This window comes from Chaetura pelagica, unplaced genomic scaffold (genome assembly GCF_000747805.2).
Source record: "Chaetura pelagica isolate M959 unplaced genomic scaffold, ChaPel_1.0 scaffold369, whole genome shotgun sequence".
NCBI classification, from domain to species: Eukaryota; Metazoa; Chordata; class Aves; order Apodiformes; family Apodidae; genus Chaetura; species Chaetura pelagica.
The window spans coordinates 771,560-787,328 of record NW_009970235.1 but is presented as its reverse complement, the minus strand read 5'-3'; the positions used below and the strand labels follow the sequence as shown (position 1 = coordinate 787,328).

Sequence of the window (15,769 nt, the reverse complement as noted above, 5' to 3'; positions counted from 1 at the left end):
AAAGTCCAGTCTTGGTGACAGGTGCTGTAGGAGAGCTGCAGTGGATTTTGGGCTTGTGAGCAATGCTGGCATAGAATCATCATAGAAAGTTAGAATGGTTTGGGTTGGATGGGACCTTCAACATCATCCAGATCCAACCCCCCTGCATGGGCAGGGACACCTCCCACCAGCCCAGGTTGCTCCAAGCCCCATCCAACCTGCCCTTCAACACTGCCAGGGATGGGTCAGCCACAGCTTCCCTGGGCAACCTGTTCCAAGGTCTCACCACCCTCACTCCAGAATTCCCTCCTCATGTCTCACCTCAATCTCCCCTCTTCCAGTTTTCATCCATTCCCCCTTGTCCTCTCCCTCCCTGCCTTTGTCCCAAGCCCCTTCCCAGCTTTCCTGGAGCCCCTTCAGGCACTGGAAGGTGCTCTAAGGTCTCCCTGGAGCCTTCTCTCCTCCAGGCTGAAGATCCCAACCCTCCCAGCCTGTCTCCAGAGCAGAGCTGCTCCAGCCCTCAGATCATCTTTGTGGCCTCCTCGTTTTGCTCCAGGAGCTCCCTGTCCTTATGCTGGGGGCTCCAGAGTACACAGGGCTCCAGGTGGGGTCTCAGCAGAGCTGAGTAGAGGGGAAGAATCCCCTCCCCTGTCCTGCTGGCCATGCTGGTTTTGATGCATCCCGGGAAAGATGATGTGTTCAGAGGTGTTTAGGTTAGTATATTCCAGGCTTAGTCCCACATTTTTGAGACACACCTTCTTAATTCCTTGCCCAGCATAAAGTCTTGATTCTTTTCTGTCTGTTGATGGACAGGAGATAGTTGGGGTTTTTTTAGGTCTTATAAAAACAGCCTTGCCTGTGTGCTGAAGTTATCTGGTCTCACATGTGACTGTGGTATGGTCAAATGTGTTTCATGTGTGTTTGTTTTCCCTAGGTAGGTCCCAATTTGGATTTAACTTGCTGATGATGGGGAGGAGAATGACTGGTTTATTGGTGTTGAATGAGGGATGGGTATGCAGCAAGGTTAGCTGGTTAATTAGCAGATTTGAATAGTTCTTTGCAGCTGCTGCAGGCTGGAGAAAGATAGTGATGTGTTGATGCTGGGAAGAGGCTGACCTGCCAACTAGTCCCTTTTTCAAAACTGGTCCTCACTGAGTTTAGGAGCTTTCTGTAAGAATGTAAACCAAAGTGATATTTATATTTTTTTTCCATAAGGGAATAGGAAATAAAAAGTGCCCATTCATCTCCCCCCAACCAGTTTGACATCCTCTCTTCCATGAGATCTAATTTTTGGAAGCACTGGAAACCAGGAATTGCATTTTCTTTGGAGGTTGTCAAAACACCTCTGGTTGTCTGGAGACAAAAGATTTTCCCATGACTGGGATTTTGGCCCAAGAGGGGGACTGTGCATTGCCTCTATTGCAGGCTTTGGACATGGGCAAGGTGTTCAGTGTGAATATGAAGACTGGCCTAACTGGAGATCAGAGTCCTGGTCTGATAGATGCCTGGTTGAGCAGCAGTTGTTCCCAAACTTTGGAGATGCCTGAGGTGTCTGAAATGCAGTCCTGCAGTTGCTTTAATGGGAGCTGGTGACTGTGCAGAAGTTCTCTGTCAGCTGAACCAGGAGTCTGACTTGCTGATGCATTTCTGCTTGGATCAGAGGAGGAATGGCCAGAATTGGGGTCAGGACCTCTTTGGGGCACACATGTAGACGGAGCATATGGAGGAAAATATGAAGTGCAGGAATGAGGGACCTGCTGAATCTCAAAGCATGACCAGTTGCTGCTTCCTGCTCCCTCTTTGATGTGGTAGGAATGAGAATATTAGGGAAAAAATGAAGACTTAAGCTGAAAATAGAACTGAAATTTGGGGCCCCACACCTGTGCTTTACGAACATGTCCTCATGTCCTGAAGTAAGACACTTGCTTCAGGTTCCTGTCCTGGAGTTTCAATGCCAAGAAATCACTATTGAATTACTTGAAATTACTTGAAATGCAACTGAAGAACTCAAGGTGCCTGTGTTCTCAGGAGTGTGCCCAGATCTCAGAAGTGATGTGATTGTCCAGTCACGGAATCATAGAATGGTTTTAGTTGGAAGGGACCTTAAAGATCATCCAGATCCAACCCCTTGCATGGGCAAGGACACCTCCTGCTAGATCAGGTTGCTCAAGGCCCCATTCAACCCGGTCTTGAATGCTTCCAGGGATGGGGCTTCCACAACCTCCCTGGGCACCCTGTTCCAGCTTCTCACCACCCTCACAGGAAAGAACTTTTTCCTAATGTCCAACCTGAATCTCCCCTCTTTAAGCTTCAAACCATTGCCCCTTGTCCCCTCACTACACACCATGTAAAAAGCCCTACCCCAGCTTTCTTCTAGGCCCCCTTCAGATACTGGAAAGTCTCTATAAAGGCACCATGGAGCCTCCTCTTCTCTAGGCTGAACAACCCCAACCTCCTCAGCCTGTCTTCACAGGGGAGGTGCTCCAGCCCTCTGAGCATCTTCATGGCCTCCTCTGGGCACACTCAAGGAGTTCTATGTCCTTCTTATGCTGGGGACTCCAGAATTGGACAGAGTGCTCCAGGTGGGGTCTCACCAGAGCAGAGTAGAGGGGGAGAATCACCTCTCTGGACTGGCTGGCTGTGCTTCTTTTGATGCAGCCCAGGACATGGTCGCTTTCTCAGCTGCAAGTGCACATTGATGGCTCACGTTAAACTTCTGGTCTACCACTACCCCCAGGTCCTTCTCCTCTGGGAGAAGGATCTTCACCCGTATGGTCAGGGCTGTGCTGTGGTTTGGTAGTTGTTTATCAAAACCAGTGAGTGTGTGAGCTTTTCAAAGTATTAAAACCAACCCTGTACATTTAACTCCCAAACAAAATTTGAAAAATGACTTACAGGGAAGTGACTTAACTTTCCATTCTCTTGCGTGTGTTCTGCAGGTACTTTGATGGCAACTTGGAGAAGCTCTTTGCAGAGTGTCATGTCATTAATCCCAGTAAAAAGTCTCGAACGCGCCAGATGAACACAAGGTCATCAGCCCAGGATATGCCTTGTCAGATCTGCTATCTGAACTACCCAAACTCGGTGAGTACCTGGTAGCCAAGGTGGTAACTGACCAATAACACCCACAACTTTGACACTTAACTCTGTTTTTTATTGTTTAAACGAACCTCCATCACTATTAGTTTACCCAAAATGGGATTGTATTTCAAATGAAATTATTATCTCTCCAGCAAAAGCCTTTGAGGGTGGTGGGGTCTGGGCAGCAGGGTAGTCACGTTCTTCAGAAAAAACCCAAGCATTTTTACAAAGATCAGATACCAGCTGAGACCTGCAAATAAATCATACATGATAGAAAAAATATGTGGAAGGCATGGTGGGCAAAATTAAATAGAATTTTAAGGGAGCAGCTTATAAAAGTAGTAAATAATGATGCAAAATAGTCAAGCCAGAAAGCCTATAATAAAATGGAGTAGGAGGAGAAGTAAAATTAAGTTGTACTGTTGAAAGAACACAACCCCTATGGATATCTTTTTGGATCTTCACCATGTTTGTGCACTGCCTTCTTAATTGGAGAAGATTCAGGAAATGCTTACTGGGGTTCTAAAGCAGCCTTCTGGTTTGTGGTCAGATGAGTGATGGTGCTTCTTTATAGCTGTGCACAAATAGCAAACTGATCAGAGGGGCTGGAGCAGCTCTGCTCTGGAGACAGGCTGGGAGAGTTGGGGTGTTCAGCCTGGAGGAGAGAAGGCTCCAGGGAGACCTGAGAGCAGCTTCCAGTGCCTGAAGGGGCTCCAGGAAAGATGGGGAGGGGCTTGGGACAAGGGCAGGGAGTGAGAGGACAAGGGGGAAGGGATGAAAACTGGAAGAGGGAGATTTAGGTGAGACATGAGGATAAATTCTGGAGTGTGAGGGTGGTGAGAGCCTGGCCCAGGTTACCCAGGGAAGCTGTGGCTGCCCCATCCCTGGCAGTGTTGAAGGGCAGGTTGGATGGGGCTTGGAGCAACCTGGGCTGGTGGGAGGTGTCCCTGCCCATGCAGGGGATTGGATCTAGATAATCTTGAAGGTCCCATCCAACCCAAACCATTCAATGATAATCAGAGCTCCAGATTTCTTCTCTGTTTTGGTACAGGCAGGCAGCTTGCTGTGACTTTCCAGGAGCAGGACAGAATGGTGCGAGATCCTGGAAGAAAACTAGATTAGTGGAAAAGCCCCGACATGATAGTCCAACTGAGGCTTTGCCAAAGCTGACATACAGGAGGAATTCTTCTTTGGAACTCACTGTTCCTGGTGGAGCTGTCCTGACCCTCCAAAAACATCTGCCTGGCCTTTAAAGAGCAAAGAGCCCTTATGTTCTCCTGCTCTGGGTGTGTTTTATGAACTTGATTTTTAGCCAGACTGGAAATCCCTGTGAGCTCTGGGCTTTATGAGTAGCCTGGAATGAAGTGCCCCTGCTGCAGGGTGACCACAGGCCTGGGCTTGAGCAGGCAAAGCAGAGTCTTCTCCAGGCTGCAGAGATCCTTGGTGGTAAGATCAACTGTTGCTCTTGAGCCAGTAACCACAAGATTTGGTGCATCCCCTTTTAGGCCTGGTGTGCACTGACTTCCTTTTGAGAGAAGAACTGCTCAGGAGAATCGTTGCTTGCTTGGTGTGAAGGGCTTTGAAAAAGACAGTAACTTGAGAAATTGCTCCATCCCTCTTCTTTATGATAGAATCCTCTTGTTTGTTCATTGCAGCCTTTATACGTGGGGTAGTAAGAAAATAATTTTGATTTTGGGGCAGAAAAGGTCCTCTTAGAAACATCCAATTTAGATGTCATGTTCTTATTATGTTGTTCTCCCCTTTTTCATGTAGATGCAGTGCTGGGAGGGAGCTGCATGCCCAGCACTCAGAGCTGAGGCCCTTCCTCTGGCAGGGAGTACATGCACTGCCTGGCAAGCAGCTTTCTGGTTGCTGGAAAGAACTGCACAAAGCACACCTCAAATACTGTGTCCAGTTTGGGGCCCCTCAAGACAAGACAGACATGGAGGTGCTGGAGTGTGTCCAGAGAAGGGTGACCAAGCTGGTGAAGGGCCTTAAGAACATGTCTTATGAGGAGCAGCTAAGGGAGCTGGGGCTGTTTAGTCTGAAGAAAAGGAGGCAGAGGGGAGACCTCATCACCCTTTGCAGCTGCCTGAAGGGATGTTGTAAACAGACACTGGCCTCTTCTCACATGTAACCAGTGATAGAACAAGAGGAAATGGCCTCAAGCTGCACCAGGGAAGGTTTAGACTAGACACTGGGAAGAACTTTTCCACTGGAAGGGTTGTCAGACACTGGCACAGGCTGCCCAGGGAGGTGGCTGAGTCACCATCCCTGGGTGTGGTTGAAAGTCATCTAGATGTGGTGCTTGGGGACATGGCTCAGTGCTGGGCTTGGTAGAGTTGGGTTAATGGTTGGACTTGATGATCTTGAAGGTCTTTTCCAATCTAAGTGATTTTGTGATTCTGTGAAAGTTAGAGCATAAAGGAAAACCTAGTATTTCTGGCTCCCTCTTTAAAAGGCTTTAGTGTCTTTGTGTCTAAGGTAACCATAAGCCATCTGGTTTGAAATCTGTTTTGTTCAGTACCTAACCTAAGATCTCAGCTTTTGATTCGTATTGCAATGGTCAGCTATTTTTCCCCCCCTGAAAAAACAGCCTTACTTCTGGGAGCACCTCCCAGCTTACAGAAAGCTGGAAGTTTGAAGTAACACCTGCCAAGAAATGTTACAACATACAGCTGTTACAGGAGTGTAAGAGTCTTCACCCCACAAGAGGGTGAATATTCATTGCAGGAGGCATTTGTCTGCCTTTTGAAGCACATGTAAGGACAATATCATATCTTTATGGCTCTTCAGTCATCCCCAAAGAACTGAGACTTGATATTTTGGGGAAGCAGCTGCAAAACAAAGCATTTTGATTCTTTCAAAGCAGCCTTGGCACCCTCATGGTTTGAAAACTTAAAGGAGATATTTTAGTCCCTCTGGGTCCCATTTACCTGTGTCCAGTCCCAGTAGTTATTTCAGGCAAAATCCTTTCTGGTGAGGACAGGATATAGAGGGTCATAGAATCCCAGACAGGTTTGGGATGGAAGAGACCTTAAAACTCATCTAGATCCAACCCCCCTGCATGGGCAGGGACACCTCCCACCAGCCCAGGTTGCTCCAAGCCCCATCCAACCTGCCCTTCAACACTGCCAGGGATGGGGCAGCCACAGCTTCCCTGGGCAACCTGTTCCAGGCTCTCACCACCCTCACACTCAAGAATTCCCTCCTCATGTCTCACCTCAATCTCCCTCTTCCAATTTTCATCTGTCCTCCTTTGTCCTCTCCCTCCCTGCCCTTGTCCCAAGTCCCTCCCCATCTTTCCTGGAGCCCCTTCAGGCACTGGAAGGTGCTCTAAGGTCTCCCAGGTCTTGGCTTTGCTCATCTCCTCTCTTGCATCTTGCCCTTCAGGTCCTGCTTGAGATGAAGGCTTCTGGGGGGAGAGTGTTGGAGACACATGGTGCTGTTGTCCCAGCTGTCTGTTCTAAGGACACAGCACACTCAGCATGTCAGTGCTGTTGTAACTGCTGAAATTAAAAAATCCTTGGTGGGGCTGTCATGGTAAACACTTCTTGGAGCAGCTGATCCCTTCTCTGATCAGCTGGATGCTGCCAGAGGAGCAGGGACAGGCACTGAATGGCAGCATCCCAGTGCCAGCACCTGCTGTCACAAGCCAAGTAGGTGATGAGTTAGGGTGGAAGTAGAGCTGTCCCCAGGGTAACGGGCTGTTTCAACCCTTGGTTACCCTTTACACTTGGTGGTTTTACATTGGCCATTTTTTGCTCCCTTGACATCTGCTGTCAGCTTAGCCAAAAATAATTGGCATTGCCCTCAAAGTAAAGAAACCAGTTGAAAGATACTCTGAATGCTTTGCAGCCTGGGAGGAAATGTGGTTGCTGCCTTTTATGTGGGAATTGAGCAAATATTTTCACTGCCTGAAATAACTGAAATGAGTCTTAAATGAAGCTGTGTGTCTGCCTGTGTTCTCTACTGCTTCCTCCTGTGCTTGCTGCAGGAGTACTTAGGTTCAGTAAGGGATGATCCCCTAGTGTGTACTTGCTTCCCTTTCATGTGGATAAGCCATAGTTCTGGAAAAAAAATCACTGCCATCTTCAGGCTGGTTGTGTGCTGTTTGCATCTCAAAAATTGCAGCTATTGGGGCTTTTCTACCATAACCTGCACCTCCAGGGGGTCTCACTTGGCCACAGCACCGTCTGTGAAGCATCAGATACCTTGTTAACTGGCTTAGGAGCAGGTCAGAAGCTGGAAGTGATTTTTTTCAGCCTTGGAGTTGTGTACCTTGGTCCCCTAGTTTTCTGCCTCTCTCCTTGAGCCTTGATGCTGACAGGACACATCACCCTGATTTCTGTTCCAAAGAAAGGAAAGGCTTGGGTGGGGGATCTCTACTTTTACTTGTGAGCTGAGCATCTGACTCTTTTCCTTGTCTCCTTGCTGACTGGTCAGGTTTAACCCCCTTGCTGGTCCTGGGAAGTGCTCTCCAACAGGCAAGGCTGGGTATTCCCAAGCCTCGGGTTCCAACCTGTCCCTGCCTTGATGGCAGGAGTGCCAGGCAAGTGGGCACTAGTATTGAGTCTCTAATGGTCAAGAAAGTGTTTCTGATTAGAAGATTGTTTCCTTAAAATGGACTCTCCTTTTCATAATTAACAGCATCCTGCTGCTGTTCTGGGCTGCTCAGCAGAGACCAGGTGTCTTTCATTGATGGAGTTTCATACAAGTTGATGGTATCTCAGAGTGCAGCTCTTGTTTTATTGGCTGAGAGATGATTTGAAAAGCTAAGGCATCAAATGGAAGCCTGCACAGTGGTAGGAGGGGCCTGTTTTATATGTAGTTTGCCTTTGCCCCTGGCTCTGGTTGTGCAATAACTTTAGGATGAACTGAGAAAAGTAATTTAATTTTGTTGTTTTTCTCAGCAGCGTTTGCTTCTCCACCTCTTGTATTACCACTCAGTCCCAGATGGTACCATGAGATGCTCTGTGTAGGTGATCAGCAACAGCTGATCATTACTGAATTTTATTAGTCATTTACACCTGCCAATCAGGTCTTTGTCTTCATCTGATGAGCATCTGGGTTTCGGGGGGGAAGTTCACCAAGCAAGTTGGCAAACTGGATACATGCACATTAGAGGCGTAAGTGCAGACAGTTCTTTGTAGTTGTGTTGCTTGGTGCTCCCTCAGCAGTGCACTCTGCTTGCTCATCCTCTGCTGTTTCCTATGCAAGAGGGAGCTAAATTAGTGCCTGTGCATATTCTGGGACTTCTGGGCAGCACCCACATGTGGTAGCAAGCCAGGAGGAAAAAATAGGAGGAAAGAAGTCTCCATTTCATCTTCTAACTGTGACATGTTTGGTGGTGTTGCATTCATTTCACTTGTTTGCAGGAGCAGCACAAGGAGAGTGCCATGCTGGGCTCTGCATGGCCTCCTCAAGGTGAGGATCAGTGTAAACAGGCAGGCAGGATGGAAATGTCAGCCACACCTTCCCTTGCTGCTGGGCTTGGGGATGAAAGTCTGCCTTGGGAAACATGACTGTAGCTGAACCTAGTGGCTCTGGGGGTGATGATGCAAAAGAAATAGTTGTGTCTCAAGTGTTGTGGGGGGGTGAGAGATGTGATAACCTGCAAGGCATCAAGGAGGGTGAAGTGATTGAGTGAATCCGTGTGGTAAAATGATTTAAGTGTCTTGTGTTCTTTGTCATTGCAGTACTTTACTGGCCTAGAGTGTGGACACAAGTTCTGTATGCAGTGCTGGAGCGAGTATTTAACTACCAAAATAATGGAGGAAGGCATGGGACAGGTAAAAGGACAACTCCCCCACCCCAGGACTTACTTCTGTATATTGCAGAGGAAGGGGAAAGGAAGGGGAGAATTATTCCCCACTGAAGTTAGAAAAAGCAAAACAATAAAAACATAGAAAAAACAAAACTCTGGAGGTTGCAGCCTTTGCCACAGGTAAAACTGAAGGGAACTACCTGGAGTTGGTGCCTGGCTCTTTGTTCCGGGTGGGAGGGATCGTGCTGTGCACAGTGGCACATCTGGGATGTGATGATAGAGCCAGTGTGCTATTTTTGCTATGGACTGCAGTGAAGTCTGTTGCCTTGGAATTCTTTTGTGCTGCAAAAATAGGATAAACACTGTTCTTTTTATGACCTTTTGTTTTTTCAGACCATTTCATGCCCTGCTCATGGCTGTGATATCTTAGTTGATGACAATACAGTTATGTAAGTATAATGAGCTGCTACCTCTTGGCTTTCCTCTCTCTTTCCATTTTGTTCCTTACGTGTTAGTCAAATGTACTGGCTTATAAAAGCCTGCACAGAGGCTTTAAGGCAGCAGAGAGGTCAGTCCTGAATTGCCTATTTTGGTACTGATGTCTCCTAACTTCCTGTTTAACACTGAAAAACCTGTGCCACAGTACTTGGAGGAAAGGCTCCTTGACCAATTTGGTCAGCATGACAGCAGAATAAACACCAGCCAGCCTTTCCAAATCCTTTGTTTCCTTTGATCTAGGAATTTAGGACTTCCTACCTAGGTCAACCCACTGGTTCACCAAGTCCTGTAGCTATAGTTAATATGTGAGTCAGAGAAGTCCTTTGTAGATTCTGATGTAGGGTGTGTTTTGTGCCCTCTGATAGGAAGCACTTGACCCTCAAACATAAGATTTGATGAAGCTGGTATGTCAGCCTGTGTCACTTTATTAAGTTGTCCAGCTGTAGGATGACTGCTCACAGAGGAGCAGTGAATTCCCTGAGCGTCCTTCTCTGTGCTGTTGGCTGATGTTACTGCATGAGTAAGATTCTTCATCATTCTCAACCTTGATTAAGTTCATTTTAATTCTTCATGCTAAAAAGCATCCAAATAGGAGCTCATTCTCTTACCTTCTTCCTTCCTTCCTGAAGTCTGACTCACTCATTGATATTAATTTGCTGGGTTTATATCAGGGGCTTTCAGACCAGTGGTTTCCCATCTCCCCCACGTTAGTGGCTCCGTGTTAGTCATCGCTGTGGGCTGGAGAGAAGTAGGAGTAGCCCAAGTTTTTTTGTGTGCTGTTGTGGGGTGGCTTGAAGAGTTCAGTGGGTGGAAACTGAACTGAAGTTGGCATCGTATCTTGACTGACCTGATGGAGGTTTTTGTTTGCTGAAGTCTGAACTGAACCTGTGATGTCATAGGCTCTCAGCAGGACATTTCTTGAGTGGTTTCTTGATTGCGACAGTTGGAATAAGCAGTTCAAACAGAGCATGTGAAGTTGAGCAGCTGAAATATTGAAGTGGGGTGGGAGCAGGAGCAAGGAAGGGATGGAAGGTGAGGAGAGCAGTGCTGACTTTTGTTGCTTTGGTTTCAGTTCCTTGGTGTTAGCAGCAGGGCTGACTGTCCTCCTCTTTCATGCCCTGGCTTTTGTAGCACAGAAAACCACAACACTGGGGTGAAGCTGTGCAGCCTGCAGCTCACACCATGTGCTGTGGGATTCCCTCATATCCCTCTGAAATGGCAGAGTTCTCTAGGGCCTGTGATAGTAAAATGGTATCTGGATGATAAAGCAAACAAGTTCTCTTTGTCCAAGTAAAACTAGAAACATTTTATGGAGGTAAAAACCCACCTCCCCAACCTTGCATGGAATACCTGGAATGTCTGTGGGAGAGAGGTACAGTTTTTTAGCCAAAGTCTAATGCCTTCCTTTAAAAGCAAAGATGGCCAACTGTGGTAATCTTATGCAATGGCATAAATAAAAATACAGGTAATTCCAATTGGAATCTGCACCCCCTTCCATGTCTTTTTTTTTTTTTTCTTTTTAGATCTTTTCCTAGAGACTAGAGTCTCCAGCTCTAGGTTTTGAAGCTGTAGGAACCTAAGATTAGTGTGCATGTAAAGACACCTCAGTTTCTTTATCCATCAGCAAATCACAGGCCAAGTGACTAACTTGCTCTCTCCTCAGTACTTGCCCTCAGCAAGGCAGCACATCTCCAAGTTGAATTCTCTCCATCCAAGTCCAGACTTAGCAGTTCACATGACTTGCCTGGTTTTGTGAGTATTTAGCTAGCTCATTGTCCATTTTCCTTCTTCCTGTTGAGCTTCAGTGGGAAGGTTGGAGAGAGTCCCTTTCAGCTCCTCAAACTGGCTGAGGGTAATGTGTTTGTATCCCTGTTTCTCCCTGGCTAATGCTGCTGGGAATTGCTTTAAGCTCCATGCAGAGATGTTGGTTTCATTAAGAAGCTGGGCAGGCTGCCTTTCTGCTCCTGGGTGGCAGAGCAGGCTGGGAGTAACTTCTGAGAATCAACCCACTTGGATGGATTTTGGGTTCCTGTGTGGAAGTCTGATGGAGCTCTGCCTCATTTGAAATCTTCCCTTGCAGAACTGCAAATGCCAAGGCTTGTGCAGCAGGTCAGAGTGTAGTGAGGGCTTGGAGTAATTCCTCTGGGAGGGCGTTTGGCATCTCGCATGGTGTGTGTTTTGCTCATCCCACTGATGGGCCTCTGAGGAGTTTGCATTAGCAAAATGGAGCAAAAAGTTTAAAACTTAGGGTCTGATAAAGGTTTGCTGCCATTTTTGGATGATGTTTTGAGGTGTGTTGTTCTGAACCGAGCTGCCAGAAGGGATCAAGGGTTAAGTTGCTTTTGCAGGCAGTTTGCTTTTCCAACCTGGATTCTCCAGCATAGTTGTCTTCTTTTACAGCTTGGCTCTCAGAGGAATGTACCCCAAAGGAGGGTTCATGGGCACTGGGAGAGCTTTCCTCTCTTCATTTGTCTAGTTTCCTTTATTGTTTGTCAAAAGACAATAATATTCAGTGCTTGATGCTCTTCCAAACATGGAGTGATGATGAGCAGTTTGGTCAGCAAAACCCAGGGCTTTGTGTGTTCTGTGGGCACTGGGTAGCTCTGGCATTCCTCTCCATTGCAATCCCACTTCCCCATGCGTACATCTAATACACTCTATTTTTAAAGTGACATGTATTATGCCTAGAAGCTTGGGTATGGACTAAGAAAGTGGGATTTATAATTCATATTCGAAGTTCAAATCGTTTTTTCATTCTTTGGGTAAGTTTCATTCCAAAATTGCAGGCTTGCCATGGACATGGATCTGCTGAGATGCTTTGTCAGCTGATTTGTTTTCTTTTAGCACTGGAAATTTGGGTGCCATGTGCCCAGTTTATGTAATAACCAGCAAGTTATTTGTTGAGGAGCTCCCCAGACTGCTCTGGGCTGGGATTTATGCAGCATTGAATCATCAGTGTGGACAGTCTGTTAATTTTAATATTTATATGCTATATGGCCTGTAAAAAGCTGTATTCCACTGGTGGATTTTAAAACAGCAATGCCACAGTGTGTATTAGTCCAGCTGATATATATATGCAGAAGATACTTCAATCATAACTGAAAAACTTTTATGTAAGTGTTCAGCAATACATAATAAAATTGTTAAACTTATCCAGGCTGCTGAGTCTGCAGTGCCAGCTGGGGCAGTGTGTCCATGGTGACCATGTGGTGACCATGCTTGTAAGGGATTCCTGTCTGCTTTTCTTCTCTCCTGCTTCCAAGCTGGCTGAGTTAATTTAAAGTTAATGTTGTATACACTCCCTATGATGCTGAATTTAAATAAACATTGGTTTTATGGTAAATAGATTAAAAACCTCATTAACTTTTAAACTGAAGCTGTAGCATTCCATAGAAACCCAGACAGCAATAGATCTACCAAAGTTAATAACCTCACAACAGTTGTTCTGGAGCTTTTTAAAGGGATTTGCCACAAAATATGTGTGATGTAAATGGAATTAATTGCTGTTCCTTGGGCTCTTCAGGAGAGGGGTGGGCTTTTTAAAATAAAAATCCCACATGAGGAAGTTAATTTCTTTTTAACTGTATGAGCTTTCTGTGTGATCCTGAAGCTACTATTGAAAGTTAACTACAGTAGTTGTAGATTTCATAGTAATGTTATATAGTAACTAGAGAACAGGTAAGTACAGAAAATTACAATCATAGAAAGAAGAATAAAAATAATTTCTGTCTGAACTTACTGGCTGTGTATGGAAAAGATGAGTTTTCTACTACAAGAATTTTTTTCCCTTTCCACAGGCGTCTGATCACAGATTCCAAGGTTAAATTAAAGTACCAGCATTTAATAACCAATAGTTTTGTAGAGGTGAGTTTTTATTTGAAATTTTTTATGGCTTTGAGGTTGTTTTTCATTGCATATGTACCAAACCAGAGAAGTGAGGCTTGTTTATAACTGTAGAGTGGATTTTTTGCATATTCTCTAATCAAGTGTGACTGTGAGTTAGAGGCTTTGCAGGGGTGACTTTGTTGCCTGTTTAGTCACAGGTACAGTTGTAGAAAATACAAAAAAAATACTTTTGCAGGACAAAAGACCTAGAGATAGCAAACAGGTGGCATTGGAAGTAAAGCTGGAATATTGCCTTTAGCAGAATACTATTTGCTTTCCACTGTCCCAGTTTCCCAGTTGTATGTGTTCAGATTCACTCCAGAGCTGAGTATGTTGTTACTGGGATCAGGCTTTCTCTCTTTGTTTGCAGAGATGTGTACAGGGGGGGTTGTTGGTGGTTTATTTCTTTTAATGCAACACTGGACCTCAGCATGTCTTGCAGACTGGGGGACTGACCGAAGTCTAGCAGTGCAGACCCTTTCTGGCTGCAGTACAGTAGGAGCAGGCAATGAGATGGTATTCAAGGGGTGTTGGGAAGTGGTGTTTGTGAACAACCAGTGTGCATGGTGTGAGCAGGGGCTCAGCAAGGCTGGGGCAGTGCTGGGTCGAAAGTTTCTTAGCTTCTTCTTCATCAAGTATTTTCTCTGGTTGAGCTGTGAGGTCAACAGTAGTATTGGTGCCTCTGGTCTCTCCTAAGAGGCCATTTAACAGTGAAGAGTTGACAGTTGTGCTCCTGCTTTGCTTTCAGTACAAAGAAAGTAGATGCTGGGATGGAGGAACCATCTCTCGTTAAAGGGGACTGGTAAGGCAGGAGGGACTGAGACGGAAAGGCTCCGAAGGATGAGGAGGGGGTGAGAGATGGGTACAGTCCTTGCACATGCATCATCCTTTCTCTGTTATGGAGTTTTGTTCTGCTTTATTTCACAGTGTAATCGACTGTTAAAATGGTGTCCTGCCCCAGATTGTCACCACGTTGTCAAAGTCCAGTATCCTGATGCTAAACCCGTTCGCTGCAAGTGTGGGCGTCAGTTTTGGTAAGGAAATGAAGTGAAGGATGGGGATGTTGCTTTTCACTTACCACCTTGGGAGTGTAATCAGCATGTGTTCTGTCAGTCTGTTCTATTGGGATGTGGTTTGGATGTGGTTTAGATGGTGGGGGGAGTGTGGGGTGGGCTTCAAATGGTCGGCCGGGATTAGGTAGAGCTGGTTGCAAGGTCTTGTCACTGTGTAGTTGTTGCTCTAAGTCATGGGCCTCATTTGACATGGAGACAGATCCAAGTTTCTCTGAGATGCCCTTCAGCTGAGTGGTTTCAGAGCAGGTGATGTTCTTGACTGAAGGCACTGTAGACAATCAAAGTGCATTCAGATACACACTCATCTGAAGTGGCTGTTGAGGGATCTGAGGGGGTGTTTTTTGGCATGTGTAATGTTTCCTTGGGACTGGATTTGGTCTTTCATCAGAACAACCCAGAAGAAAACTCCCGCAGTGTTAACCTAGTTAAATAAAAGCATATTCATCTGCCCCATTTACTTATTTTCCCTTTCACTTTCAGCTTTAACTGCGGTGAAAACTGGCATGATCCTGTGAAATGCAAGGTGAGCATCTCCAGGTTATTTCCTAAATGCATGACTTGAAGTCTGAAGTCAACTTACCCACAAGGCAGGTAGAAATTAAGCACGAGCTTTGTGGCTGTTCACATCATAGTGTGAGCGGAGTCAGCAAAATCATACCAGATGCCTTTAGGATGCCTCCAAGTTGGGCTTTGGGAAGTAGCAGTGGCTCAGCAAGATGGGGTGATGTCTGGAGGAGGAGGAGGCTGTTGCAGCAGTGACTCTCTGAAAAGGAATGGAGGTGCTTCAGGAGGGAATGCTTCACTTGACAACAAGCATTCCTGGACTGGGCATTTCTGTAGGTGTTTCATGCTTCACCAACCTGGTGATTTGTCCTGATATGCAGCCAACCATCACAGAGGGCCTGACTGCAGTTTTGGCAGATCACTCTTGTAACATCTTTATTGTTTTAGAGTCCCATGTGAAATTTGTGCTGGTTGAACTTGAGAACTGCAAACTCATTGCTGAAGTGTTTGTGCTGAGTGATTGTGGGTCAGGGCAGTGCTGCAGAAAATGGCTGCAACTACATTAGTTGCTGTTCTTACTGCTTTCCAGCACCAACACCTATCTTCCCATGTGGTTGTGTAACCTTTCATGTAAGCAGCTGTCTTGGGAGCATTTCCAGTCCCTACATTTAAATGTAACTCTCTTCTGTCTGCTTTTGTCTAACAGTGGTTAAAGAAGTGGATTAAGAAGTGTGATGATGACAGTGAAACTTCCAACTGGATTGCAGCAAACACGAAGGTGAGGATTTTTCTTGTGTCATATATGGACTTCCCAGATGAAGAGAAGAATGACAGCTGAATTCCTCTGTACTAGGATTATTCTTTCTGTTGTGTGTCATCAGTTAAGAGCAAGCCTTAAAATTCACAGTACACTGAAGTACTCTTCTTTGAAGAGCAAATAGGTGTTACTGCCTCGAATCAGGAGAGGATCTTCAGGTTCAGC

General features: G+C 45.9%; 1 protein-coding gene across 1 annotated transcript in view; it reads left to right on the top strand.

Moving 5' to 3' along the window:
* Positions 1 to 15,769, top strand: part of ARIH1 (ariadne RBR E3 ubiquitin protein ligase 1) — a 40,816-nt gene that overhangs the window by 8,504 nt on the left and 16,543 nt on the right. Inside the window, exons 2-8 of the mRNA XM_010005896.1 lie at positions 2,919 to 3,063; positions 8,760 to 8,852; positions 9,221 to 9,276; positions 13,123 to 13,189; positions 14,138 to 14,244; positions 14,764 to 14,806; positions 15,494 to 15,565. Coding sequence (XP_010004198.1) covers positions 2,919 to 3,063; positions 8,760 to 8,852; positions 9,221 to 9,276; positions 13,123 to 13,189; positions 14,138 to 14,244; positions 14,764 to 14,806; positions 15,494 to 15,565 — 583 coding nt within the window. The remainder of the gene's footprint in view (positions 1 to 2,918; positions 3,064 to 8,759; positions 8,853 to 9,220; positions 9,277 to 13,122; positions 13,190 to 14,137; positions 14,245 to 14,763; positions 14,807 to 15,493; positions 15,566 to 15,769) is intronic.